At 39.8% G+C, this 26,634-nt stretch overlaps 1 protein-coding gene across 2 annotated transcripts; it reads left to right on the forward strand.

Annotated features, from left to right (window-relative positions):
* The first annotated feature begins 3,997 nt into the window (after positions 1-3,997).
* Positions 3,998-26,304, forward strand: LMLN (leishmanolysin like peptidase). Of its 2 annotated transcripts, none has more exons than XM_061609018.1 (17): positions 3,998-4,018; positions 7,465-7,562; positions 7,997-8,027; positions 8,545-8,627; positions 9,083-9,200; positions 11,167-11,342; positions 11,782-11,887; positions 12,129-12,223; positions 12,956-13,073; positions 13,945-14,052; positions 15,492-15,568; positions 16,495-16,605; positions 16,756-16,888; positions 20,913-21,072; positions 22,398-22,528; positions 23,477-23,690; positions 24,054-26,304. In XM_061609018.1, the coding sequence occupies exons 2-17, from the start codon at positions 7,501-7,503 to the stop codon at positions 24,152-24,154; spliced, it is 1,824 nt and encodes a 607-aa protein (XP_061465002.1). In that variant the 5' UTR covers positions 3,998-4,018; positions 7,465-7,500; the 3' UTR covers positions 24,155-26,304. The 2 variants fall into 2 exon arrangements, with proteins under 2 accessions (XP_061465002.1, XP_061465001.1); XM_061609017.1 differs by lacking the exon at positions 3,998-4,018 and adding an exon at positions 4,037-4,243.
* Positions 26,305-26,634: the final 330 nt, after the last annotated feature.

A 26,634-nucleotide genomic window follows, 5' to 3' on the forward strand; every position in this document is an offset into this window, starting at 1 on the left:
CGATCATTGCTTTACATTATATTTTATAGCAAGACGGTGTGTCCTTGGCCCCACGAAACATCTTTATGCTGCTTTTGTAGACTTGGCTACCGCCTTCGATTCTATAGATAGATCAATGATGTGGGCCAAACTAGTTAAAACCAATATTGATAGGCGGCTTTTGTTTCTCATAAGAGAATTGTATTCTGACAACAACGCTAGAGTAAGGGTAGGAATTGCTGGCTCACTAACAGACCCCATAGTTGTTAATAAGGGGGTCAAACAGGGGTGCCTCCTAGCTCCATTTCTTTTTAATTTTTATCTTAATGATATAATTGTGGAACTGGCAGGCCCTGACTTTTTTCCCCCTTTGTTGGAAAACAGGAAAATCTCACTGCTTCTCTATGCAGATGACATAGTCCTATTGTCCATTACCCGTAAAGGACTAAGGAGATTACTTACGAAACTTAATGTTTACTGCACCAAGAAAAAACTTCAGATTAACTATTCAAAAACAAAAATAATGGTTTTTGGCAAGAGGCATCGTAATTTCAATTGGTCAATTGGTGGGCACCCAATAGAGCAAATACGGGTGTTTAAGTACTCTGTCCTGGAGAAAGCATATTAACCACACAAAAGTTGCTGCATTAAGATCATGTGGAGCCATACTTAATTTTTATAGGACAGCAGGTGGAAACCTTATTCCCCCTGCTCTGAAAATCTACCAAGGTAAAGTCCTTGCTCAGATCCTGTATGGAGGTCCAGTCTGGGGCTGGGAGGATCACCATCTTTCCAGCCTAGAAGCAATTCAGAACAGCTTCCTGAAAAACCTCCGACTACCGGCTGGTACCCCAGCGGCGCGGACGCGCAGAGTCTGGTCTACCTACAGTTAGAGCTCGAGTTCACTGCTCTCTACTTAATTTTTGGGAGTCAGCTAAAAATGCCGCAGCCAAACCAATTCTGAAATCTTGCTATGAACTGGCTTCTACGGACAAACATTGGTCGTCCAGATTATCTAGCTTTTACCATTTGTACCATATCCCAGTCCAGGACTCCCCAGTGCTTTCTAATAGAACAAGGCTGCGTGAGGCTATTTTTAGGCACTGTTCTTGGTTGGATAGGTTGGCTATTATTAACTCCAAATTCTCCAGGTGGTATGGAGTATTCAAGCAGGACCACCTTAGAGCGAGTTATTTGGCCTACCCCCTTGCAACAAATCTCCGGCAGGCCTTTATGGCACTAAGGTTCCAGACGATGCCGAATGCAGTGCTGCTCGGACGATACAAGCAGGTTCCATGGTCTCAGCGGCTCTGTATATGTGGAGCGGCAGTGGTTGAAGATCTGCCCCTATCTGTTGGAATGCCCTTTGTACTCCAATCCTCGGATCAAATTTTTGGGAGGTCTTCTGCCACGGCAGGGAACGCTTTCGGACCCACATATTATCTCCCTTCTTTTATCAGATAAGGATGACATGATCACGTACAGAGTTGCTCAGTTTGCACTCGCGGCGCAAAAGCTCCGGGTGAAGCACATAGAAGAGCAGACATGCAATTGCTCAGAGACGCTATAGGGCAAATAGCACAGTTTTAGATTGCGCCATATTCGTCTTATATTTTATTATGTAATTTTAATATGTGTGTAGAGGAAACTAGATGCTTTGTATTTTGTATGCTTTGCGATGGCCTATGGCTAAGCAATAAAGGTTGACTGACTATACAGCCACATATCCGAAGCTCTCTGGGCGGTTTACAGCAATTAAAAACATACACAAAATTAAAAACACATTTTAAAAAAACAATTTAAAAACACAATTTAATTTTTTTAAAAACAAATTAAAAACACATGTTAAATGCCTGGGAGAAGAGGAAAGTCTTGACCTGGCACTGAAGAGATAACAGTGTTGGCACCAGGGGCACCTCGTCAGGGAGATCATTCCATAATTTGGGGGCCACCACTAACCCCATTTACCTGGGGAAGAGCCCCAATGAATTAAATACATCTTATGAGTAGACTTTGTTAGGATTGCCATGTAAGCCTCACTTTACTCAGTGGAACTTACTCTCAAGTCTGCAGCCATAGGATCGCAGTGTAATTCATCTGCAAAACATCTCCATTCCATCTTAAGACTTCTACAAGCTCTAGAGGAGAGCTTTCAGCACACAGAGGGGTTTTTTCTCTCCCCACCACACTCCCACCTCCCCCTTAAGATTCATCTAGTAGTGTTGTGGCAAATTCAGAAGTGCAGGGTCCCTTCATTATAGTCAAAGCCAAGCCCCATCACAGCCATGCCACCTTCTAAGATTATAGAAGAATCTGGCCAGGCTTGAATACTGCTTTCTGCTTCTCTATCACTGTCACCATTCGACTGTCCTTTCTCACTGTCAAGAGATGAACCACTGAATTCACTGTCTGCACATTTATCTCCTGCTGCCACCAAACTGGTTGATGATGGATATGAAATGCTGTCATCAGGATTATAGAATTCTCACTCTCCACAACTTGTCTTGGCTTTTTGAAGTAGGAACTCTTTTAATTCTGGTTGGCTCCAATCAGCAGGAAACTACAAGGAAGCAAGTTAGAAGGCTCTTCCCAGTGGCTAACACACTCCCCTTTCTTGCTGATTGGCTCGTAGGACACTGGAAACATTGGGACCCTGCTGGGACTTGGCTCCCAAAAAAGTAAGGGGTCCAAGACCCCCTGAGACCCTGGACGACTACGCTTTTGGATTCATCCTATAGAAGAGTTCTGATTATTTTGAAAGCTGGCACACTGCTTGACCATGCTTGGTTGATCCTAATAAAGGTATTACTTTATTATCCCAGTGAGTGATAATCAGTTCCGGCATTCCTTCAGAGAGTATCTTTCCTTAACTATGGGAGCAAATATGGGTAGCGGGTTCTATAGCAGGGGTTCAGGAAGGTTTGGGTTCTGCTTTTCTTCCTCTTTCTAAAAAATGAATAATGGACTAAAATGTTCAGATGTTTATGATGTTATTAAACTGCTGGATATTAAGAGGGAAAAGGAAGCTACACTATTGCTACTGCAAATTTAACACCTGGATCATCTTTGAAGCTGGCCTGAGTACACAAGTGCAGCATTTCTCTATATAACCAGATCCTTAAATAATACTTGAATTAACCTGATGACATTCCCAACATAGGAATGACAAACTACTTTGATTTTTTTCAGTGCATATTTGAGAAATATGGCCACATTCACACCATAAATTTATTCCACTATTATTCCACATTAAACAGTCATGGCTTCCCCCAAAGAATCCTGGGAAGTTTAGTTTGTGAAGGGTGCTGAGAGTTGTTAGGAGATCCCTGTTCCACTCAGATAGTTACAATTCCTTGAGTGGTTTAGCGATCAGTTCCCTCTTTCCAGGGAACTCTGGGAACTGCAGGTCTGTGAAGGGATTTGGGGTCTCCTAACAACTCTCAGCACCCTTCACAAACTATACTTCCCAGGATTCTTTGGGGAAGCCATGACCGTTTAAAGTGGAACAATAGTGGAATAAATGTACAGTGCGAATGCAGCGGAGGGAGTAACCTACTTTAGCAACGGCAAATTCAAAAGCAGTAGGTAGCTCAGCCTTTCCCAACCTTTGGGTCCCCAGATGTTGTTGGACTACAACTCCCATCAGCCCCTGTCAGCATGGCAAATGTTCGTCAGGGATGATGGGAATTGCAGTCCATCAACATCTGGTAGCTGTTTTTCCAGCCTAAACCACGGGCTACCCTAGACTCACTTTCGCCTCTCTAGTGCATCTTACGCGATTTGTCTGACCTCAGCAGCGGACTTTACCTGCTCCCACTACGCAGGTTTAGGTCACCACCCGAGTGACACTCAATCAAGCTGGCGTAGCGAGTTTTCTTTCCCCTAATTAGCCGGCGGAAGGACTGAGCGTGACGTCACTAACTCCCCCCTTTTGCCTTTTTCTAGACAACGGCCAAGCCCCACTTTGGATGTCGCCACTCCCTATGAAGAGGTGCGCCCAATAGGAGTTTGTTTCGCCTAGTTCCGGGCTTCCTTACTGGTTTGTAGGAATGGCACGTCCTTGTTCGCCCTCGGCGCCCATGGAGATGCGGCGGTAGCAAAGGAGGCTGTGAAAATGGCGGCCAAAGCGAGGACCTGGGGAGTGCTGCAGCCTTCTCCCCGGCCGCTCTCCGCTGTTTTCGCTTTGCTGCTTTTGCTTGGTTGTGGCCAAACTTCTGCTGTTGCTTCTCCTGTCTGTCACCACCGCATCCCCAGCGCCAGGGAGGTGAGGGTTCTGGGGAAAGAGGGAAGTGAAACAGTACGAACTAGGAAGCGGGAGAGGGCGATGCTGGAGCTTAGGAAGTGATGTTCTGCTTGGGACTCATTTCGATTTTTATGTGGACTTTTCGCTTTTTGACTTGTTTGCAGCAGTGTTAGGCTCGCCGCCTGTTCCTTTGTATCACATTTATTATCTTTATTTTTTATTTGTGTTTATAAAGTTCCTCGTTTGAATGTATATGATAATAATAATTATAATATCCTGGTGATAAACTTTCCTCCTCTCCGCTTTTGTAAGTGTTTGTTTGGAAATACTGATGGATGACCTAGTTTGTAGTAATAGTAACCTGTTGGCGTTATTGACATGTCCGCACATCCTGGCAATTCGGTTTTCAGGGAGAGGACTGTGACCATTTGCCTTTTTAAAAAAATTTAAGAGACGCTGCTGAAGTGTTTAAAAAATAAAAGCAAGGATGTATCTGTACTATGTTTTTGTAACACAGCTAACCTTGTAATATGTGGTGTTTCAGTTCATTGGGGTAACTCGGCCTATTCTGTTGCTGTTAGAAAGCCAGTGACATCCAGTTGACAAAATGTTGAGATTAGAACTGAAATTTAGCTTATTTTTGTTTCTTGAAGAAGCTACTCTCTGTGCTTTAACTCTTTATCTGTAAAGTTGCTGCTATTCCACACGAGATGTTCCTGAGGGCTGGGATAATGATACATTTAAGAAATACTCCAGCACAAATTAAAAGTGATAAGTAGCACATCACATTGACATTACTTTCTCGAACAGAAAACTTGGTTTCTAACGATGCTGGATACTTCCAGTGGTCATGGATTTAACAGAAAAAAAATCATATCCTGTGTATGTGATTTTGTTGTGTTCAGTTGGATTCAGCTCCCAATTAAGCATATATAGGATTATGGCCTAACAGATCAATCTAGCTACAGAGATCTGTCATCCACCAGTGTAAAAAGTGTTGCATCCAATCTCCCCCCCCCCCAAGAGGGGATGTGGTTAACCTGCTGAAGGACACAGATAGATACCCATGACTTCCACAGTAACACTGCTGGCACCAGCCAATCCTGACACACCGCATACCAGGCACGCATGCCCTACCCTATGCATGCATGACCAACACAAACAGTGAGCCCCAGCACAACACCACAAACGCACAGGCATCCACAACACATAGCTATTGCAGCCTCCTGTATGTATCCTGTGCATGCAGCCAGCACCCACATACTGCATATACTAAAGAACAACACACAGAGGGCGGTGCAAAAGAAAGCTTTATTGCAAGCACAGGAATGAGGGCAGAGTCCACACAGGCACAGCGGCACACTGTAGTGAAAGGTAGCTCAACCACACCTCCATGACAACTCTCCCCCATTCCCCACAGGCAAAGAGAGGTGGCAAACACTAGCATGGACAGCGGGCACATCCTCCTCTCCATTGGTGGTGGTGATAGTGCCAGCAGCACCACAGCTCACACCACAGTCATGGACGGCCATGCTCATTGCACCTCAAAGGCAGCAGCAAACTTGCCTACCTGAGTCAGATTGTAGCGAAGGCAGCTCTAGCACCCCGGCCACCAGGTTGTGGTGATCATTCCCCATTCTGTATTGGAGGAGATTGTTATGGCCCAGAGTGGCCATGAAGCCCCCATTGATGGTGCTGAACCTCCCTTCCCCTGCAAGTGTAGACCTAGTTAGGCACATGGGTCAGAGGATCCTCAACGTCACTGTAGAAAGTGCAGAAATTTGACTTGGCATAGTTCAATTTTGACTTTATAAGTTGAAAATGGAACCAATTCGCCATCTGTTCTGATTAAATGGTCTAATGTATAAATCCCACAACCCACTACTTCCACAAAAAGGACTGCTTCTCTATTTTTAAATCTGGATAAAGTTAACTTAGCATGAGCATATGGATATGCCATGCCTCCCTGGGCATTGTAATTGCACGTGGAAATGGTCCTTTTTTTTTTTTGTATACATAGACCCCAATGCCATCCATTTATAGAGGGGTGCCAAAAATGTTATCTCCAATATTACATATACAGGGATATTTATACAAAAATAAATTTGCCAATCAAGAGGTATGCCTTATGATATAAACAAAGATCTTCAACATTGAATCCTCTTTCTAAAATTGACCAATGCATCTTTGAAACCTTTCAAAATACAGTTGAAATATATAAAGGAATACCATAAAGTACATAAATTATCTGTTGCAAAGCGTTCACCTTAAGTATATTGACCTCACCACAAATACTGTCTAAGTAAAGCTCATGTTTCCAAATCAAGATGTCATCAATCTGTTTAAAGTCAATTTAAACATTTGAGAAATATACCTAGAAACCAAAACATAACATTGTTGTTTGTTAAATTTATTACTTCCTTTTCTTTACAAAAGTGAACCCAAAGCAATTCACAATCAATACAAAGATTAGAACAAATATAAAAAATGAAAACAAATACTTTTTAAAAAGTGTATAAATATAGAAAACGGTGGGACAGTCCACTACCTAAAAGAGTCTACAACATCAAAAGGCCTCCAAAATTTAGAGATGAATGCCTGGGATAATAACCTTTGGGCACCCACAAAATTGTCAATTCATTTATAAATTACATTGCTTTATAGTGCCCACTGGCATAAATACCTATTTTGGCCAATTAATCATATAACCGGAAATTACACCAAAATTATTTTATTAATTCTGATATAGATTATTTGACCTTACTAATGAATAATAACCAATCATCCACATATGCAGCTGTTTTCAATTCAACTTGTCCATGTACAAACTGCTAAATGTCTCTATTGTGCCTAACTGCTCAAGCCAGGGGCTCTAGACACAAATATCAAGGGAGAAAGAGGACAGCTTTACCTTATACCTCTCTCAAAATTAAACACACTAGAAATAATCCCATCTGCCCTCACCTGTGATTTAAAGGACAAATACTAAATTCTAACACATTTCATGAATTTCTGAGGAAACCCAGACTTTTCCAAAATGACAAAAATAAACCACAAATATGTTTTGTCAAATGCTTTTTGAACATCAAGTAAACTAATTTCTTTTATTATATTTTATTGTTGTAACCTACCCTTGGACCTTATAGTAAAGGGTACGTAAGAAATCTAATAAATAAAATTGTTTCTTTAAAAAATATTATAAATATAATTTGTTGAATCAAATCCATTTATTATTTATCTAGGTTATCTATAAAGTTTATCTTAAGGAAAATCATCTTATGAAGAGAAATGTGGATGAACAACTAAGAATTAAGACAATATATGACAAAAGTATTGAGGAGTAAGTATAATGGCAGCCTTCTAAAATAGTTATTGTTTATGAGTGGGAAGGGACCGTTGGTATTATCTGAAAGGTATTTCTATGAGCCTTTAAATATGTCTTCAGGTTTTAGTTTTTTGTTCCTGCCTTCTAGCACTAGGGGGAGCCCATGTCCCATCTGAGAGCATCTTACTGTATATGCATAGGAGAATTGGCAGATAGCCAGGAAGACCTGTATCTCTTCATATTTCCTCCTGCTTCTACTTTCGCCACCAAACAAGTAGTCAAGGAAATGGGGAATAAGTAACCAAGGCATACAGAGATTTGGGTGTCAGGGATGTTTGGAGGAACTGGGTTTGTGGAAGCGATTTGATGGGAAATTGGGTTGATTACAGTATTTCATCCAAATAGGAAATAAATAATTTGCTTCTCAAATTGCTTTCTTTTTTTCGTAGATTGCCACCTGGAAAAAAGCACCTTATAAAGGTATGTCATACTTTCTTCTGGCATGCATGTCATGCATAACTTGTGCAGATGTAACATCATGTGCTCTCTTAACCCATGATTGAGCAATCAGGCACAAGCTGCAGGCTTGCACACAGAAGTTTCTACCTCCTCTTCCCTGCTCTGAGGAAATTCCTCCCTCCATTCTCTTGGCAACTTTAACAAAAAATTCAGCATTAAAATCTGCATAAAGGCTAAATGTCATTTTAGCACTAGCCAGGATTCCTATGTGAACCACATTCTGAAACAGATTAAGAATACATCTTAATTTCTATTATCTTGGTGCAGATTTTATTAAAGTTCAGAATACACAAGTATAGTCTGATAATATAATAAAATCAACGTCTCTTTAGTAAGACATATTGCTTATCTGATTCAGTTCAAAGCTGTGAAAATATGCTTACAAGTGTTCTGAGACTTGGGACTTCATTCTTTAGAGTCTAGTCTTGTCTTTTTTGGGGGATATAAAGAAGGTTTTCTTTTCCCCCTGTGCATTTAGAATAAGCTCTTCCCACAAGCTATTTCTTATTTAGAGAAGACATTTCAAGTTCGGAAACCTACTAGTACCATCCTATTAAGCAGGTATGTACATGATTTAGTATTGTTTAATAAGGGTTAGGGTTAGCACACTTACTGTTCTGCTGGTTCCAGTGTGTCTCTACCTCTCTTTTCTGAAAACAGTGGCACACAATGCTAGCAAGCCCCACTCTCTTTTACTGTAAAACCTTGTGGGATCAGCTCGAGTGCATTTTTTAAAATTCAGCTTCAAACAGATTTCAGAACTGATCGGTAGATCAACCTGTTGCCCCTCCAGGTGTGGCCAATGGAAACTCCTTGCTGTAGGCTGTGCTTACCGCCTAAGGGTAAACAAAATCTATCTTTAACATTAATAATCTGCATATAGATCAGAGTTATGTCCTCTCCCTCTCCCAGTTCCATTCTGTTAAATAAATTAACTTAGTTTCCCTGTTGTGTGGGATTATTCTGTGCATCCATTTCCTTGGTTAAATAAATATGTAATTCTGATTTGCTTGAAGACAGTGTGTAACAAACCAATATCTAAGGAAGAAAGATGACCCTCACAGATATTGCCAAGGAGCCTGTGCAGAATATACAAAGTGTGGGCCAGTTATAGTTCCAGAGGAACATCTGCAGGTAATTCAGTCCATAACTCCTTACTGCAGTAGGCAAGCAGTTTTTTGTTGTTGTTATTTTGTTTTATTTGATAGATCTGTATCCTTGCCTTACTTTTCTTCCAAAACAGAGCACAGGGCGGCTTACAATAAGAATAATAAAATATCATGATCATAATAAAACAATTCTTAAAACCAACAAATAAAAATACAATGAACAGCAGCAATAAAACTCTGTAGACCCACAGAACAAATAATCCTGCAGGATCCAGATTCCTGAACAAATAAAAAGTCTTCATTCTTAGCTCATGTCATAAGAGTGTTTGCGCTGTTATGTTATTATGTATTCAAAATAAATACTCCTGGGAGGAAAACTCTATGAGTTTTTGAAAAGAAGTCCTAAAACAGCAGAACCAGTTTTCACTTGCAAGGGTATAATTTCAAGTCCCATTATAGTGTCTTAGTGTGAAGATTTCACATAGAAATCATCCTTCTTTGGTACTTGCTATGGTATAACAGCAGATCAGTTAGCTGCATCAAGTGAAGTGGAGTTAAGAAGAGTAAGCTCCTGGCCCTCTGATTTCTGTCAACTCCTGAGTTGAACAGATTGGTGAGAGGACTAACTCACAAATCTGAGTGCAGAAAAGTTATGAGGTTCAGTAATACTCATAGTATGTTATGTTGATGGACCTTAGCTACTTTTACAAATTGTTTTCAATTTTAAAGTCTTGTTCTTAAGTTGACTTTGATATATTATTTTTTCATTGTTGTTAACTACCTTTTGAGGATTCTTTCTGAAAGGAGGGGTATACTTTTATTAAACAAAATAGTGTCCAGTCCCTGTAGTACACTTTCCAGTGTTTACTGCCCCAATGTCCTTGAGTTTACAAAACAGCTGGAGAGACCAGAGAAAGTTGCATTTTTACAAACCTTCAAGAGAGTACAACTGATCATACATCTCACCCAGTGTAAATCCTCTGGCACCAGATTTTGAGGATAAGAGTGCACATAGAACATAGTAGATAATGTTTGTGCAGTTTACACATGCAGTGATCATAAGATAAGAACATACGAACATAAGAGCCTGCTGGATCAGGCCAGTGGCCCATCTAGTCCAGCATCCTGTTCTCACAGTGGCCAACAAGGTGCCTGGGGGAAGCCCGCAAGCAGGACCTGAGTGCAAGAACGCTCTCCCCTCCTGAGGCTTCCGGCAACTGGTTTTCAGAAGCATGCTGCCTCTGACTAGGGTGGCAGAGCACAGCCATAATGGCTAGTAGCCATTGATAGCCCTGTCCTCCATGAATTTGTTTAATCTTCTTTTAAAGCCATCCAAGCTGGTGGCCATTACTGCATCTTGTGGGAGCAAATTCCATAGTTTAACTATGCACTGAGTATATTGATGTCACAATATAATGTGTCACAGTATCTTCAGATACTTGACACACGTGCCTGCCTTACTTTCACAACCTGATGCATGCATTTGGGTTGGGATTCAATACAGTGCATATGAGAGCTTTTAAAAAAGAAATCTGGGGGGAAATACTGTGCATGCATTAATGTCATTCCTTGTTTAAATATCATTTATTCCCAACTCCCCAACCCACTTTCTGAACTTTGGACTGTATGAAGCATTTTGTGGATTCTGGAGGATTTTTCTTTTGAAAGCTATCAGTAAAATAATCAGGTGCACCTATATCCTTCGGATATAGGCCATGACCAATAATACAAAGTCAGTGTAAGTAGTATGTGGGAAATCTTTGTCTTAATACCTTTCCTTAGTCTAATAAAGAAAAATTGGGAAAGAGTACAAGTTGTATTTGACAGTCATCCTGAGAGTAGACCTATTAAAATCAATGGATTTAAATTAATGATGTCTATCATTTTGATGGGTCTAGTCTGAGTAGTTGGATACAACCTACAGTTAGATCAAAGACAGTTGCTAAATTATTTCTGTTTGAAACTCATTTCTCCTATATGTAATCTCTTAGCAATGTAGGGTATGTAGTGAAAACCTGGTTTGTGGACCTGTTGGTGTAATAGATCAAGAAGGGGTTCGAGATGCTGATTTCATATTATATGTTAGCGCTCTGACTACTGAAAGGTGTGGCCAAGAAAATATTATTGCATATGCGGCATACTGTCAACTGGAAGCTGAAATGGACAGGTAACATTTTTTCCCAAATTACCTTTCATTGATAAGAATTCTGATGTAATGACTTCAAAAGGTGGCTTTAACTGATCAGTTTGCTAGATGGTCTGTACTGCTTAAAATAATGGCTAAATTACTCATGAAACTTGAATTGTCCATTCTTTTTTTTTTTTAGCAGTGGATGCCTGTGATTGTGGCCTGAATCATGAAATGGTAGTCCATTAGAAGAGTGACATACTAAAGTATGTTGCACTCTTGACCTCTAGTGTTTGAGATCAATCAGCTGAGAGATTTTACTAGCCATTGTTGAGTGTGAAAAATTGCTTGAGGGTCACTTTGTATGTTGGCCTGTAGTTGACAGTTATCAAGTGTTGTATTGAACAGTTAAATTTAGGATATTCTTGAGATTATGTTGTTTTATTCTTTGTAAATATATATTTTCATTACTCTCCAGACCAATTGCAGGGTATGCTAATCTGTGTCCAAATATGATTTCAACCCAAGCACAGGAGTTTATTGGCATGTTGTCTACAGTGAAACATGAAATCATTCATGCATTGGTAAGAGCTGTTCTTTGATGTATTTCTTTAAAATTCCAGTAATGTCTCTGTATTGTACTATGCAAGAATTTTAGTGTTGTTTTTGTTTCTTTTCTAAAGATATAGATGTGAACTTTGCTATATGTAGATCTTGCTTCCAGACTATTTTCTCAGTGTGTTGGGGCTTTGTTGACTTCTGGGCAAAACATGCTTTTATCGTGTTGATAATATGTAAAGTAAATGACTTTGTATTATCTTAAAGGGTTTCTCTGCTGGGCTGTTTGCATTTTATCATGATGATGATGGAAATCCTTTGACTGCCAGATATGCAAATGGATTACCACCCTTTAATGAAAGGTATATATTGAAATCTATGTTGGATTTCACAAATCTGTGTGGTTTTGTCAAAGGAGAGGTTATATGGGCAGAGGTGCAAAGTAATTGTTCAGTCAATTCTTCCATACCCTATGACTTGAATGTTTTTTTCCTTGCCAGATTTTTCTTCATTGTCTTGATAGAAGACAATGAAGCTATCATGAACTGCATGTAAAGTTATTACATCTTCCTATATAATTTTGTAAGCATCAAGCTATACACTTCTGCGCAGGCAGAAGCATTTATGCATAGCATAATGCTGTGAGGCAGGGTGGTGCTGCCGCTTGCTCGAGGCACCCAATTTGCAAGAGGCGCCTGGTGGTGAGCAGGTAAGTGAGCAAGTGCCCTGGCGGTTCCTGGGCCTGGCTAGGCTAGGCCTGGCCCTTGGTGGGTGGGTCGGTCAGTGGATGGGGGGGATGGAGAGGGATCTGGGGGGGGATGGAGAGGGATCTGGGGGGGGCTGGTGACCCAAAGGGGGAGCACTGGCAATCAGTGGGGGAGTGAGGGAGGGGGAGCGCTGGCAATCCATTGGGTGAGGGAGGAGCACTGGTGACAGCAGATGAAGTTGGCGAATGAAGTGATCAAGGGCAGAGCTGCTAGTTAATCATATTTTTAAAAAATGTATTTAACATTTGCCGATCCATCAGCCCATTGGTCATATTTAGAATTGATCCTGCTTGCCAGTCATGTTAATTCAATCTGTCTTCCTTACAGCCTTGGTGTGTATCAGTGGAGCAATAAAATAGTACATAATGCAGTACGGCTCTGGGATATACGGGGCAATAAGATACTGCTTCACAATATATTTCTTCTGATAACTCCTAAAGTAGTTGTAAGTGTTCTTTTCACTTTTTACCAGAATAAATTTAACCAAATTCCTCAGATATGTACATAAACGGTCATGCCTTCTTAAGGAGGTTTGTCTAACATTCTGAGAACTATAGGAGTAGCTTACTCCCAATATCCCTGGTAAACTGCTTACTGGTGAAATGATCCATGTCAAATGGAATAGGTTTCTTTAGAATAATGATAACTCCCTGTAATAGTAAAGTGGCTAACCCCTTTCCAATTAGCAGAGCACCAAAACAAGGCCATCCGCATACATGGGAGTGGGCTTGGTTCTGAGATATTGCCAGTGTGCCAAACATACCCGTCCATGTTTCAACAGAGAAGAGTTAAAACCCAAAAGGAAGACCTCACAGCATAGATACAGAACATCATTTTAATGGGTTGCTGTTAGGTAGGGTAGTCTGCTGCTTATATCCCTTCAGCCTATGGCCTAACAGAGGGGTTGGGAAATTGGGGAAAAGTCTGTCCCTGTTGCAGCTTAGATAGGTAATTACTTATTAGGTCTGCTGTTTATCTTCCGTGTGATTCAAACAACCAAATCATTCTGAAGAAATTACAGCCTAATGCTTCAGGGAACTCTTTGTGGAATGAGTGTGTGGAATATTTGTCATAGATTAATTTTTGGCCATCTCTCTCTTTTTTTCTTTCTTTTTTTAGTTGATCCTTAGTGTTACGAACTTGATATTTCTTAGGAACTGGGGACCTTTTTCATTAGAAATCTATGCAAGAAGAAACTAGTCCCCCCTGTATTTAATGTAAACTTAAAATATAAAGGAAAGTGTCTTAGTTTTTATTTTCAGATAAGAGTATTGCTAATTCATTTGAGAGTTGACTTCTAATGTATCTTTCTGAAGGAGGAGGCCCAAAAACATTTTGGCTGTCCATTTCTAGAGGGGATGGAACTTGAAAATCAAGGTGGAATGGGTACAGAATTCAATCACTGGGAAAAGCGATTGTTGGAGGTCAGTCAGCTAATTATTATATGGGTGGCTGTTGTGTTTTTTGCAAGGCCATTGTAATCTGAAATATAGATTTTAGCAATCTGAGATATTTTGTCTCCAGCACTCACGAGGTGGGGGAGTGGAAGCTTGCTAGCATAATTAACTGAAGCAAATATTTTGTTGTTCTATGCAACTTAGCAAGAATTCAAGTACGCACCGTTAGGATGACACTGATTAAAGGTTAAAAGTAGGAAATATCTCTGGAAAGGTTCCTTCCCCTACCCTCATCCCCAGACTTTTATTTAATCATTCCCTTAGAGCTTGTTAATCGGACAGTTGCTGCCATCTAGATAATACTAATAAAACTAATAAAAAGCAATTTTAATAAGGGAAGGAGCAGCACAGCTTACTTTGTGAAATAATATCATGCATTATAATGTGATGTTTTCTTTATCTTTGAAACTGGAATATACTGTTGTGAGTTTGGGGGTTGAAATGGATAATTTCTATGAGTCCCCTTTGAGCCTCCAATTTGGAATCCTGTGCCTTGGGGTGAGAAACTCACTCTGCTGGTTAGATGAGTTTCTTTTGTTGAGCTAATAGAGTGGCCAGGTTGATTAATGGGTCTATCAGGTGCCCAGCAACTGGTGAATGGGCCAGGAAGACCCTTTTGTTATTGAAACTCAGGCAGGCTTTAGGATGCCTCCTGTAACCCTGATGGAAAAGCTTGATATTGGACTGCTGATGCCTTGAACCCCTCCATCCTAAGCTCAGGTTGGAATGTGTGTAAATAAATAAACCATATTTCATAGAGACACTACAGTCTCCGCTGACCTTCTTTCCAAGGAAACCAAACCCAGGGCGAGCGCAGGGACCCCTGGAAATCTCACAGCTCCAAGATTGGGGTGGCGCGCAATACCTTGTAATGATCACCTTTTGTTTTGATTTCTTTTAACCTTTTCATTCAGCCATTTCATATTTTTTTTATGAGAAATACCAGAGGTGCAATTTTAGGGAACTCCCCTGGTATTTCAGGGGAGCTTACACGCTCAGTGACTTCTGAATGATGGGAGGGGCTGCTGCAAATACTAGTCTATTTCATACAATGTTGGAAATGGACTTTTAGTGTGGCAGCACCTACCCTTGGGAACTCCCTCATTTATATATCAAGTGCCGTCTTTATTGTCTTCTAAGCATCTGTTGAAGTCCTTCCTCTACCATCAAGCCTTTTAATGAATATTTTTATCCCAGTCTTTATCTGTATTGCCTTAGGAATTGTATTAGTATGTGTTTTTATTGTTAAATCATTTCAGAATGTTTCATGGGAAGCAGTTCCTAAATGAAATAATAACTAAATAAAATATTGTTGTAAACAGCTAAATGGATCTCTATAATAAGAAAAAAGAGCAGATTCCTGTTCTGTGACAAAGCTTATAGTTTTTGTGGGTGGTTACTTTCAGAATGAAGCAATGACTGGATCGCACACACAGAACAGGGTCTTCTCCCGGATCACTTTGGCTTTAATGGAAGATACTGGGTAAGAATGTATAGCTAGTTTTAGTTTTCTTTCAAATATGCCTTGTTTGGAAGAGATCTTAAAAATATAGTGAGAGTGACAAGGAACTTACATAGCTGGAGGTGTTTGAATTTTAGGCTTTGGAAACAATAATAATGCAGTATGTGTATACACATCATTTTATCAGTATTGTCACATGTCCTTGTGCTTCTAAATATTTGGGCTCTGTGTCAGGTTTTATCTTAAGATTAATCCTTCCTTCCTGGATTTGCATGGCAGGTTTATTCTGTCAGTCAGCTATTTATCATGCACGTGAAAAACCTACACCTGGATTGTATAAGTTAAATTCTAAAATGGAATTGAAATCAAAATTTCTTCCTTCATTTTTTATTCCTTTTTATTTATTTATTTATTTATTTATTATTTAATTTATATCCCACCCTTCCTCCCAGCAGGAGCCCAGGGCTCCTGTGTGTTCTATCTGTTACACAGTATGAAGCTGTATAGTAAAGTTAAGGATGCTCTTTAACTAATCATAATTAGCATGGGTTTCCCTGCCCAGTTGTTAGTAGATAATGGGGGATGGGAAAGGCTAGCAATAGTGAGTCAGATAGACTTGAATTACCTTAGAGTGGTATTGCCTTTGTTGCAACCTTTCCTCCCCTTCATTGCTTTCATGTTCATTAAAGAGGAAGAAGGATTGCATTTTTGGCTTACCTGTAAGCCAAGAGAGGAGAGAGAACCATAATGTGTGTGTCTGTAGAAATACTTTTGTCCCTTCTACAAACCCTTGCCGTTTGTAGAAATATAGTTTACCTACATGCAACATTACCAGCTCATATTAGGTAACTTGATTAAGATATTCAAGAACTTTGAAATAGTGTTCTGCTGACAGTTCAGAAGTGCAAGCTCAATAATAGCATTTCCATTTCAACATATCTTTGCAGCTGGTATAAAGCCAATTACAACATGGCAGAAAAGCTAGACTGGGGCCGGGGTAAAGGCTGTGACTTTGTGATGAAAAGTTGTAAGTTTTGGATTGATCATAGGAGGAGAAGGTATGAATACATTTCCTTAGACTGATGTTCTTTGATGGCACTTGCATTGCAGTGACCTGTTATTGCTTGTATAATTAGTACTGATTTTTTAATAAAAGTGATGTAAGGTCATAACAGTTCTCTTACTGTGGTTTTCAACTTTATTCACAGGAAAGAATTGGTAGCACCATATTGTGACACTCTGCGGAGCAATCCATTGCAACTAACCTGCAGACAGGACCAAAGAGCAGTAGCAGTGTGCAATTTACAGAAGTTCCCACAACAGCTGCCTCAGGAATATCAGGTATAAAGGGTGTTACTCTTGAAATAAAATAAATAGCTTACACCACAATTCAGTTAGCCACCAGCCTCATTCAAACATTTCAAGAACATAGAATCATAGAATAGTAGAGTTGGAAGGGGCCGATAAGGCCATCGAGTCCAACCCCCTGCTCAATGCAGGAATCCAAATCAAAGCATTCCCAACACATGGCTGTCCAGCTGCATCTTGAATGCCTCCAGTGTCATAAAGCCCACTACCTCTCTAGGTAATTGGTTCCATTGTCGTATGGCTCTAACAGGAAGTTTTTTCTTGTGTTCAGTCGAAATCTGGCTTCCTGAAACTTGAGCCCATTATTCCGTGTCCTGCACTCTGGGACGATTGAGAAGAGATCCAGGCCCTCCTCTATGTGACAAACTTTTATGTAGAAGAGTGCTGTCATATCTCCCCTCAGTCTTCTCTTCTTCAGGCTAAACATGCCCAGTTCTTTCAGTCTCTCCTCATAGGGCTTTGTTTCCAGTCCCCTGATCATCTTTGTTCACCTCCTCTGAACCTGTTCCAGTTTGCATCCTTCTTGAAGTGCGGAGACCAGAACTGGATGCAGATTCAAGATGAGGCCTAACCAGTGCTTAACAGAGGGGAACTAATACTTCACGCAATTTGGAAACTATACTTCTGTTAATGCAGCCTAATATAGAATTTGCCTTTTTTGCAGCCACATCACACTGTTGGCTCATATTCAGCTTGTGATCAACGACAATTCCAAGATCCTTCTCACATGTCGCATTGCTGAGCCAAGTATCCCCCATCTTATAACTGTGCATTTGGTTTCTTTTTTCTAGGTGTAGAACTTTGCATTTATCCCTGTTGAATTTCATTCTGTTATTTTCAGCCCAATGCTCCAGCCTATCAAGGTCCCTTTGAATTTTATTTCTGTCTTCCATGGTATTAGCTATGCCCCCCAACTTTGCATCATCTGCAAATTTAATAAGCATGCTTTGTATCTCCTCATCCAAGTCGTTAATAAAAATGTTATAGAGCACTGGGCCCAGAACCGAGCCCTGTGGTACCCCACTTGTTACTTCTGCCCAGTTTGAGAAGGAACCATTGATAAGTACTCTTTGAGTACGATTCTGGAGCCAGCTGTGGATCCACCTGATAGTTGTTCCATCCAGCCCACATTTAGCTAGTTTGCTAATCAGAATATCATGGGGCACTTTGTCAAAAGCTTTGCTGAAGTCAAAATATATTATGTCCACAGCATTCCCACAGTCTACAAGGGAGGTTACCCGATCAAAAAATGAGATGAAATTAGTTTGGCAGGATTTGTTCTTCATAAATCCATGTTGGCTGCTAGTAATCACTGCATTGCTTTCAAGATGCTTACAGATTGACTGCTTTATACTGTAATCTGCTCCAGAGTTTTTCCAGGGATTGATGTTAGACTGACTAGTCTGTAGTTCCCCGGTTCCTCCATCTTGCCCTTTTTGAAGATAGCGACAACATTAGCTCTCCTCCAGTCATCCGGCACTTCACCAGTCCTCCATGATTTCGCAAAGATAATAGACAGCGGTTCTGAGAGTTCTTCAGCCAGTTTCTTCAATACTCTAGGATGCAGTTTATCGGGCCCTGCTGATTTGAACTCGTTCAAAGTGATTAGGTATTCCTTGACCATTTGTCTATCAATCTCAAGCTCCAATCCTGCCCCTTCTACTTCATGTTTCCCGGGAGGGTCATAGAACAAGCTTCAGGCTAATTCTCCAAGGAAGAATTCAGAAGCTTTTGCCTCTATTTTAGATTAACCGCAGCTTGCTCTGTTGTCTGACCCTGAACAAACTGTAGCTTGTTGAAATAAGCCTAAACCATAGTTTAAGCGGCTGGCTTGTTTTTACTGACCATAGTTAAGATTAATCACAGTTCAGGGTTCAGACAAGATTAATCACAGTTCAGGGTTCAGCAGTTAGTCAAAACGGAAGCAGAAGCTTCCGATTGCCTCATTGCAGCCGAGCTGGAAAAGAGTAGGGAAACATGTGCCTCTAAGGTTTAGCATTACAACCATACACAGCCAATGTATTAGCACATAATTTGCTTTTAGTTTAAATTAATTCAATTGATCATTTATTCTGTATTTTATTATTTTATGATGATTTATTTTACTGTATATCATTGTTATATATTTGTATGTACTCGCAGTTCATACATCTACTATATATTTTGGAAAGTCTTTTCACTATGCATTTGGAGACCTCTTCAAGATATTGTAACCAAGTTTTATATTATGGTTCCTGAGATCAAGAAGCAGGTTTTTGCCTATGTTTGGAAACAACCAGACATCATTTTGAATCAAGATGGCAAGCTGAGCCTTTCAAAACTGCACTTTTTTGTTTCTTGTTGGGTTGGTTGTTTTCTTACAATTCTCAAGCTACGCTGGTATGAAGTTGCTAATATTTGTATGAATGAAAATAAATATGTGCAAACTATCTTAAGCAATTCCTGCATGAACCCTTCCCGACATGAACAACTAGTATTGTAACTCTCCTTTTCCTGGAACTTTATTATTGGTAGAAGCGGCGTAGTACCAACTTATTTTGCATTGTTCAGAAATAGGCAAATGGATACACTGTGAGGACAAACTGGAAATGGTTACCCATGCTGCATCATAAAGATTATTATATAATATAATAATATATAATAAGGCAAAAATATTACATGGGCGGATATTTTTTGAAATTTATCATTCCAAAGCATAGTGAACGAAGACTATCTTTCCATAAACCTGTTTGATTGATCATCCTATGCTTTGTTGTATCAGTTTAATCAATGTTATGGTAGATCAGACTTTGTTAAACCAGTCTAATATTGATGGGGCTGTTTCCCCCCAGTTCTTTGCAATGCAAACTTTTGTTACTCTTTACAGATTTGTTGCAATTTCTAGTTTTTCTTCTGGAACTATATTTTTCACGTATCCCAACATTAATATTTTGGGGTCTAAGGACACTTAGGATGCAATCCAATACATTTGTGCTCAGAAGAAAGCTCCATTGGGTTCAGTGGGACTTTCTCCCAGGTCAGTGTGTATTGGATTGCAGCTTTCATGTCCTGTTATTTCAGTAATTATGTTACACACTATATTTCAAAAGGACTGAACAGTTGGACACTCCCAAATTATATGCATGATCAGCCTGTTGGGCTCTGCACCTCCAGCAACTATTAGATGCTGTTCCATAAATCTTCTTTAATCTATGAGGAACCAAATACCACCAGTACTGAGTTTTAAATAAAATTTCCTTGAAGTCTGTAGCAATTAGTTTAGGTAGTACAGCAGGGCCCTGCTTATATGGCGGGTTCCGTTCCGGACCCCCGCTGTAAAGTGGAAAACGCCGTAAAGCGGAACCCCATTGACTTTAATGGACCGCATGACGCGAAAACAGCTCAAAACAGGGAAAAAACCCTTTAAAATTGAAAATGAAAGGCGCCACATCAGCAGAAAGCCTTAAAGCGGAAAACCATAATGTGGGGCCCTACTGTATCTGAGTCCAAAGCTATCTCCCTTATTCATTTTCTATACCTTGCCTTCCCCATTTTCTCATGAAATGACTGTTTACTTTCTAGTTCTTGAATTAAATTGTAAAATTTACCAGTGACCCCTCTCTTATTTATGTTTGTAAACAGAGTTTCACACTTAAACCTTTTTAATGGAATTGAAACAAATAACAGAATGAATCTGTAGTTCATAGTGTACAATATCACCACAAGCTTGTATGTACAGCACCTAGCAATACTGTTGGTTCTAAAATAAAAGTACTTAGTGGTAGCAGCAATTATACCTAAGTGCTCTGCTTCTCTTTAACACAAAGATACTGTAAGGAATGTGGGTTTCTGCCATTGGTGGTAATAGAGTTCTTTTACTACCAGAAGGTGATAGTGATGATGATATAACTGTGTTTCTGCCTTCATAGCTGCATCTAGGCTCCTACTGGAAGGAAGGCTGGAATATAAATCAAATAATAAATAAATAAAATAAAATCTGTCACTTTTTCTTTTTCAGTATTTTGACAGCCTATATGGGGTACCACCAGAAGATTTGCCTTATTATGGTGGGTCTGTTGAAATTGCTGACTACTGTCCTTTCAGTCAGGAATTCAGCTGGCACTTAAGTGGTGAATTTCAACGAAGCTCAGATTGTAGAATACTTGAAAATCAACCAGGTTAGTTGGTTTTGTATTTGATTTCTCCTTAATAGCTTCCAGAAATGTTGGGTTCAAGTGTAAAGCAAAACCACAGTTTGTTTAGCTAAACTAGAGGCAAAAGCATTCAGGGAGGGTACAAGGTAGGGCCAGTCAGACATATGGCCAGTGGAGTGGACATGGCCTGGAAGAATCCCAAGGACTGGAAATAGAGGGTTGGAGGGCCACGTTTGGTTCCCAGACCTGAGATTTCCCACCCCTGTAAGAGTTCTAGGCAGAGAAATGTTAATAATGTGCCCAGGTTCCCATATGAGGTCAGGCTGTTTGGTGTGCAAAGCGCCCCTTCTCCCCGTTTCCCTAACAGTGTTCCCCTTTGTGAGCTGTTAAGTATGCACATCCTGGGGAGAGAGAGAGATGTAGCCTCATGTTTATTATTTAATTTGTAGTCTTCCTGTGTCAGGATTATATACTAGTGGTGTGCTGAGGTATGCCATGTGCTCTGTCATGAAGAGGTAGGTGGGGCAATTATTGTCATGTGGGTGGCTATTTTAAAATTTATTTTCCTTCCCATTGAAGTTAATGGGAGGGAATTTCTTGCACCAGGCCCAGGATTGGTGTAAAGTTCTACTGTTGATGGATGCATGGCCTTGGTCTGGAGAAATAAAGGATTTGAGATGAGTGTGCTCCTTCCATGCCATCTGTTTGTAGCCATTCTGCTGACATGTTGGAATGTTCCATCAGTTCATGCCGCTGGTGTATCGGTCATGGTAGCAGCATTTCTCACATTCTACCTAAAATCCACCAAATCCTAAAGCTTGATGACCAGCATAATTTTGATTGTAGGATTACTTCATTAGTCTCAATTTGCCATTACCAGACACACTCTTTGTATTGTTGCTCTTCAGAAACCAAGATGTATGTTTGGTGTGTTTTTTTAACTTACAAGTTTAATAGATGCCTGTTAAATACTTTTTCTATGATGCTATTTTTTGTTTTTTTCTTTACATTGCTTGCTCATTTGCTAGCACAGCTGATTCCTCAGTCTAGGAAGGACTTGCAAAAAGAACAGCATAGTGGCTGCAATCCATCATGAAAATCAGTTGGTCTAACTGTGCTGAATGTGTGGTTTACTATATGTATAGTTCATCTAACAACTGAATTTTTCCATAAATTTTAAACGTTCCTGCAGCATAAGTCATACATATATTCTCGCACTAGACAAGGAATTTGAAAAAACATTTATCTCTTACATTGCTTATGACTTTGAGTTATTTCCCCCCCAGTAAATTCTGATAGCTTTGCTGACTACATAACATTCTTAGCAGAAAACTCTCTCTTTTCTTTAGATCCTTTCAAAAACTATGGTGCAGAGAAATATGGACCAAATTCTGTGTGTCTCATTCAGAAGTCAGCTTTTATTATGGAACAATGCCGAAAGAAACTCAGTTACCCTGACTGGGGCAGTGGGTGTTACCAGGTAACTGCAGGAGTTCTTAATTTAAATTTGCATTTTGTACAGTTACATCGTTTAGAAATTGTTCAGGGCTGATTATTGCTCTTGCACATTTTTCTTTATTTGTTGATAACTATGATGATTGAATAATACTAGATTTTTTTTCTCCTCATACCCTGGTGGAAGGAGTGATGTAGAACTATAAATGAAACAACTGGCAATGGATCTTGCTATTCTTGAGTTCCATCCACCCCAAGATGTACCATGTAATTGGCCCTTCAATCTCTTCTGTGTCTTCATTTGCCCAAATGTATTTGCAATATCAGTATTTGCCAAAAGTATCAGTTGTTACCAGAATAGAGGGCCCAAAATAGACTGAGGCCTCCATAGGCTCTCCTTTCAGTTTTCCATATTTATTTTCTGACACTCTACATTCTATGACGCCAGGTGTCTACTGAACATGCTTAGTCCTTCAGAGTGTTTTTTAGTTTTGGCCCCTTTAGGTATCTATTTTTAGTTTTTTTCCCCTATGTCTGCAAACATCTGTACCACTGAGCATGCTCACACACACCTCTTTATTTCTCAGTGGCCTCAGTTTCATTTGGCACAGGGATACTGAGTCCACTCTTAGGGGGAGTCACCCACATATAAGTGCTTATGAGACAACTTGTTATATATACCCTTTGATATTTCCAGCAGTATGAAGACGCCACATATTCATGACCATTAGCTTTGGAGGTCAAAATATCTCCCTACCTCATATCCAGTTGGTTCTTTAGAAATAGTATGAAGTCTCTAAAGTGCCTGACCCACAATTAGTCATCTCCCAAATTCACATGCAAACGAGTGAATGCACAGATACAATTGTTCATCTGTTCTTTTGACAACCAGCAAGCAAAATATCTATTGAAAGGCTCAGTTCCAAAGTTTAATGTTTTCAGTAACTGTAACTAGTCTAACTTTATTTCTTAGGTTTCTTGTTCTCCTCATGGGCTGACTGTTTGGGTCAAGGATGTGGAATATTTGTGCAGTCGCTCAGGTCAAACTCTAACAGTGAATATTCAGATGAATGGATGGGTACATATTGGAAACCTAATTTGCCCGGTGTGTTCAGACTTCTGTGATTTCTGTCCACCTGAGCAGGACCCTCCTCCAGTTGCAAATTTAACAAAAGTTACATCTATTGGTAAGTAATTTTGCAAAACTTGTTAAGTCAAATGGAGAGTTCTTGCTTTGTCTTGCCCTGAAGTTCTTCGTAGCATTTTCAAAATAGTGTATCTAGCAAACAGGAGAAACTAGTTCACTTTTTCATGCTACAGTGGTTTTAGCGGAGGAGAGCAGGGCCCAAAGGCGCAGGTTAGCTTCACTCAATTAGCCTTTGTGCAGCAGTTTTTTCATCTTCACTTTAATTCAGAAAAATGTTGAATGAACTTCTAGACTTTTGAAGAGCCCCTTCTATTCCTGTTCATCAGTGATTATTTTGAACAGCATCTGCAGAAGTACCTAAACTATTTTACTTACGTTAATGTGATTTTTAAATTTATTCTAGATTTGTGTTCCTGTTCCCCTAGCCTGGTAGTAACCCTATGGCTATTGATGGCAAACTTGCTTCCACTACTGGCTGGATTTCTTCTGTGTGCATGGAGTTAAAAGTGGGCTCTCAGGTTGGCCCATACAGTCATATTGTACTTCTCAAAAGCAGCTGTCCAGAAGAACAAATGCATCCCCACCTGCCTTGTGGCAAGAAGGCCAGCTGATCGCAGGCTGGGAGGTGCTGGCCGAACAGCCTCTAGCCTGAATGAGGCGAAGTTTACAGCATCATCTCAATAAGTGCCAGTATTAAACGTTTTCATTTCACATTGGTAACAAATAGTGAGGAACAAATCTGCCAGTAGTGTTATGCTGCCACTGGTCTAGACCACTCTTGGTAGGTGGAATTCTCTGAGACTTGAAGCAGAATTTTTGGCATCCTTAGACAGATATATCTCAGAGTTTCCTTTAGTTAAAAGCCATGAAAATTAGTTGTCATCACTGCTAATAAGTCCAATGTGATGTTATGGATTCTCGCAGTTGTATCCAAAGAGACTTAGCCTTTTGGTTCTGCTTTAGGATGTTTCCAGAACTGTCCTATGCTTTGTACACTCTGGTGATTTGAGGATATTTCTTCTGTGAAGTCTCTGCTGCTCAGAATATGGAGGAACTTCTCAATAGCTGCACATCATGCACTTTTGACATTTCTAAATAATGAAAATATTTGTTATCTCCCCTTCACTTGTTGAAGACCAACCACTAAGCTAAACTATTCTGCCATAACTTTCGATGTACTAAGCCTACAATCCTAAGCATGCTTGCTAAGATGGAAATCCCACTAAACTCAGTTGAGCATTTCTGAGTAAACATGTTTTGGATTAGGTAGCCCTCATTCATGAATGTTCTTTTCACTGCATTGGCCTTCTTCAAACACTGGTAAGCATCCAGTGTTTTTTTTTGGGGGGGGGGTTACACACTATTAGGTGAGTAGGCCAAAAGAGTGAAATGATAATAGGTTTCATACTTAGGTTTGAGGGAGCATAATTATTTTGGGAAAAAACTATTAGTGACCGCAGCTGTAAATCTTACAGATACCATAGTTACACCTTTGGGGCCAAAATGAGAATTCCCATTACCCTATTAATCTTGGTCTTGGTAGAAAGTATAGCTGACCTCAGTTATGCTGGGTACATAAAGACATATACATTTTTTAAAGTATGCAGGTTAGTGGCTGTGCCACTAAGAAATGGTTAAATTATTACAGAAGTCAGTCAGTGACCAACTTGTAGATGAAGAATCAGTTCCATTGAGAATGAAAAATCCTCAGGAACCATAGTTGTAATAACTTTGCTTTCTCGTGGCTGGCACAAACTGGTTTTTGTCTTGGGACTAAAGGAGTCACTTCTGACCCTATTGATTATTCTGATTCAATAAAAGCTGTGCCTGGTGGAGATGCCACCCTAGGAGCGCTCCAAAGAAAAGCCAATTTTTATCCAGAACGTTCGGGTCAATCTTTTCAAAATGTGTACAGTGGCAGCAGGCTGATCAACATGGTGAGAACTGAAACATGAGTGGAATCAGGTGGACTCTTCTGTTAATGCAGAACACAGTCCCTTTGCTTTCCAGATGATGAACTGCAGCTCCCATCAGTTCCAGCTAGGATGGTCAAGGAGAGATGATTGAGTCCAACAATATTTAGAGGGCCAAGGGTTAGCCACCCCTAGTCTACAATAGTGCCTGCTAGATTTTTTTCTTAAAGTAAATTTATTTTTACAAAGAGGGTTTCTGTAAAAGCAGCTAGTCAGTAAACTGCTTCCTACTTGAAGCATGAAAAGGCTGACTGAAGAACTGGAGTGCGGATTTGCTCCAATGATGTGAATATAAATGTACACTACTATAAATACACTATTTATATTACACACGTGCACACACACACAACATTAGCCTTAAATGAGCTGGGGTGGAAGGAAGGCATGGAAATAGCAATACAATATTAGGGTTAAACATGCTTTAAATATGTACAGTTTGAATCAAAATTATCTAAATAGATATACAACTCAACTAATGTGAAACAGTTCCATGGAAGTAAAACCTAATTTTTATATGTGCAATAATATAACTTATATAGCATCTTGTAAGGATGTTTTTATATACTTGAACATTTTTCTCATTGTCTTGAAGCAAAACAATTGCACTGTATCAGCTTTTTGGCTAACTTTGTATATAAGCATTTATACCTGTGTTAATGAACTTGTGTTGTAAAAGTAGAACCTTGTCTTCTTTGACTGAGAAATGACTTCTGTTAGGCATTAGTCCATCCGAGAATGTGAGGAAATGGGGAAATGTCTGCAAAAGTTCCTGAGGTTTGTACTTTAATTCATTAGTCATTCTAACACACAGTATTAGAGAGTGTTTTACCTTTCAGAGTCTTTGCATGCAGTTATTTGTTGCTTTAATGCATCTTGGGAAAGCTGAATACAGTTTTAATGAGAGTCTAGTTATAACCAAGACCATGGTAATAGTTGATAATCCAGTGCTAACCTATGTAACTGGTATTGACTGTGCTTAAAGAACTCCTCCTCAGTTTAAATTTAAATAGT

This window comes from Rhineura floridana, chromosome 2 (genome assembly GCF_030035675.1).
Source record: "Rhineura floridana isolate rRhiFlo1 chromosome 2, rRhiFlo1.hap2, whole genome shotgun sequence".
Classification (NCBI taxonomy): Eukaryota; Metazoa; Chordata; class Lepidosauria; order Squamata; family Rhineuridae; genus Rhineura; species Rhineura floridana.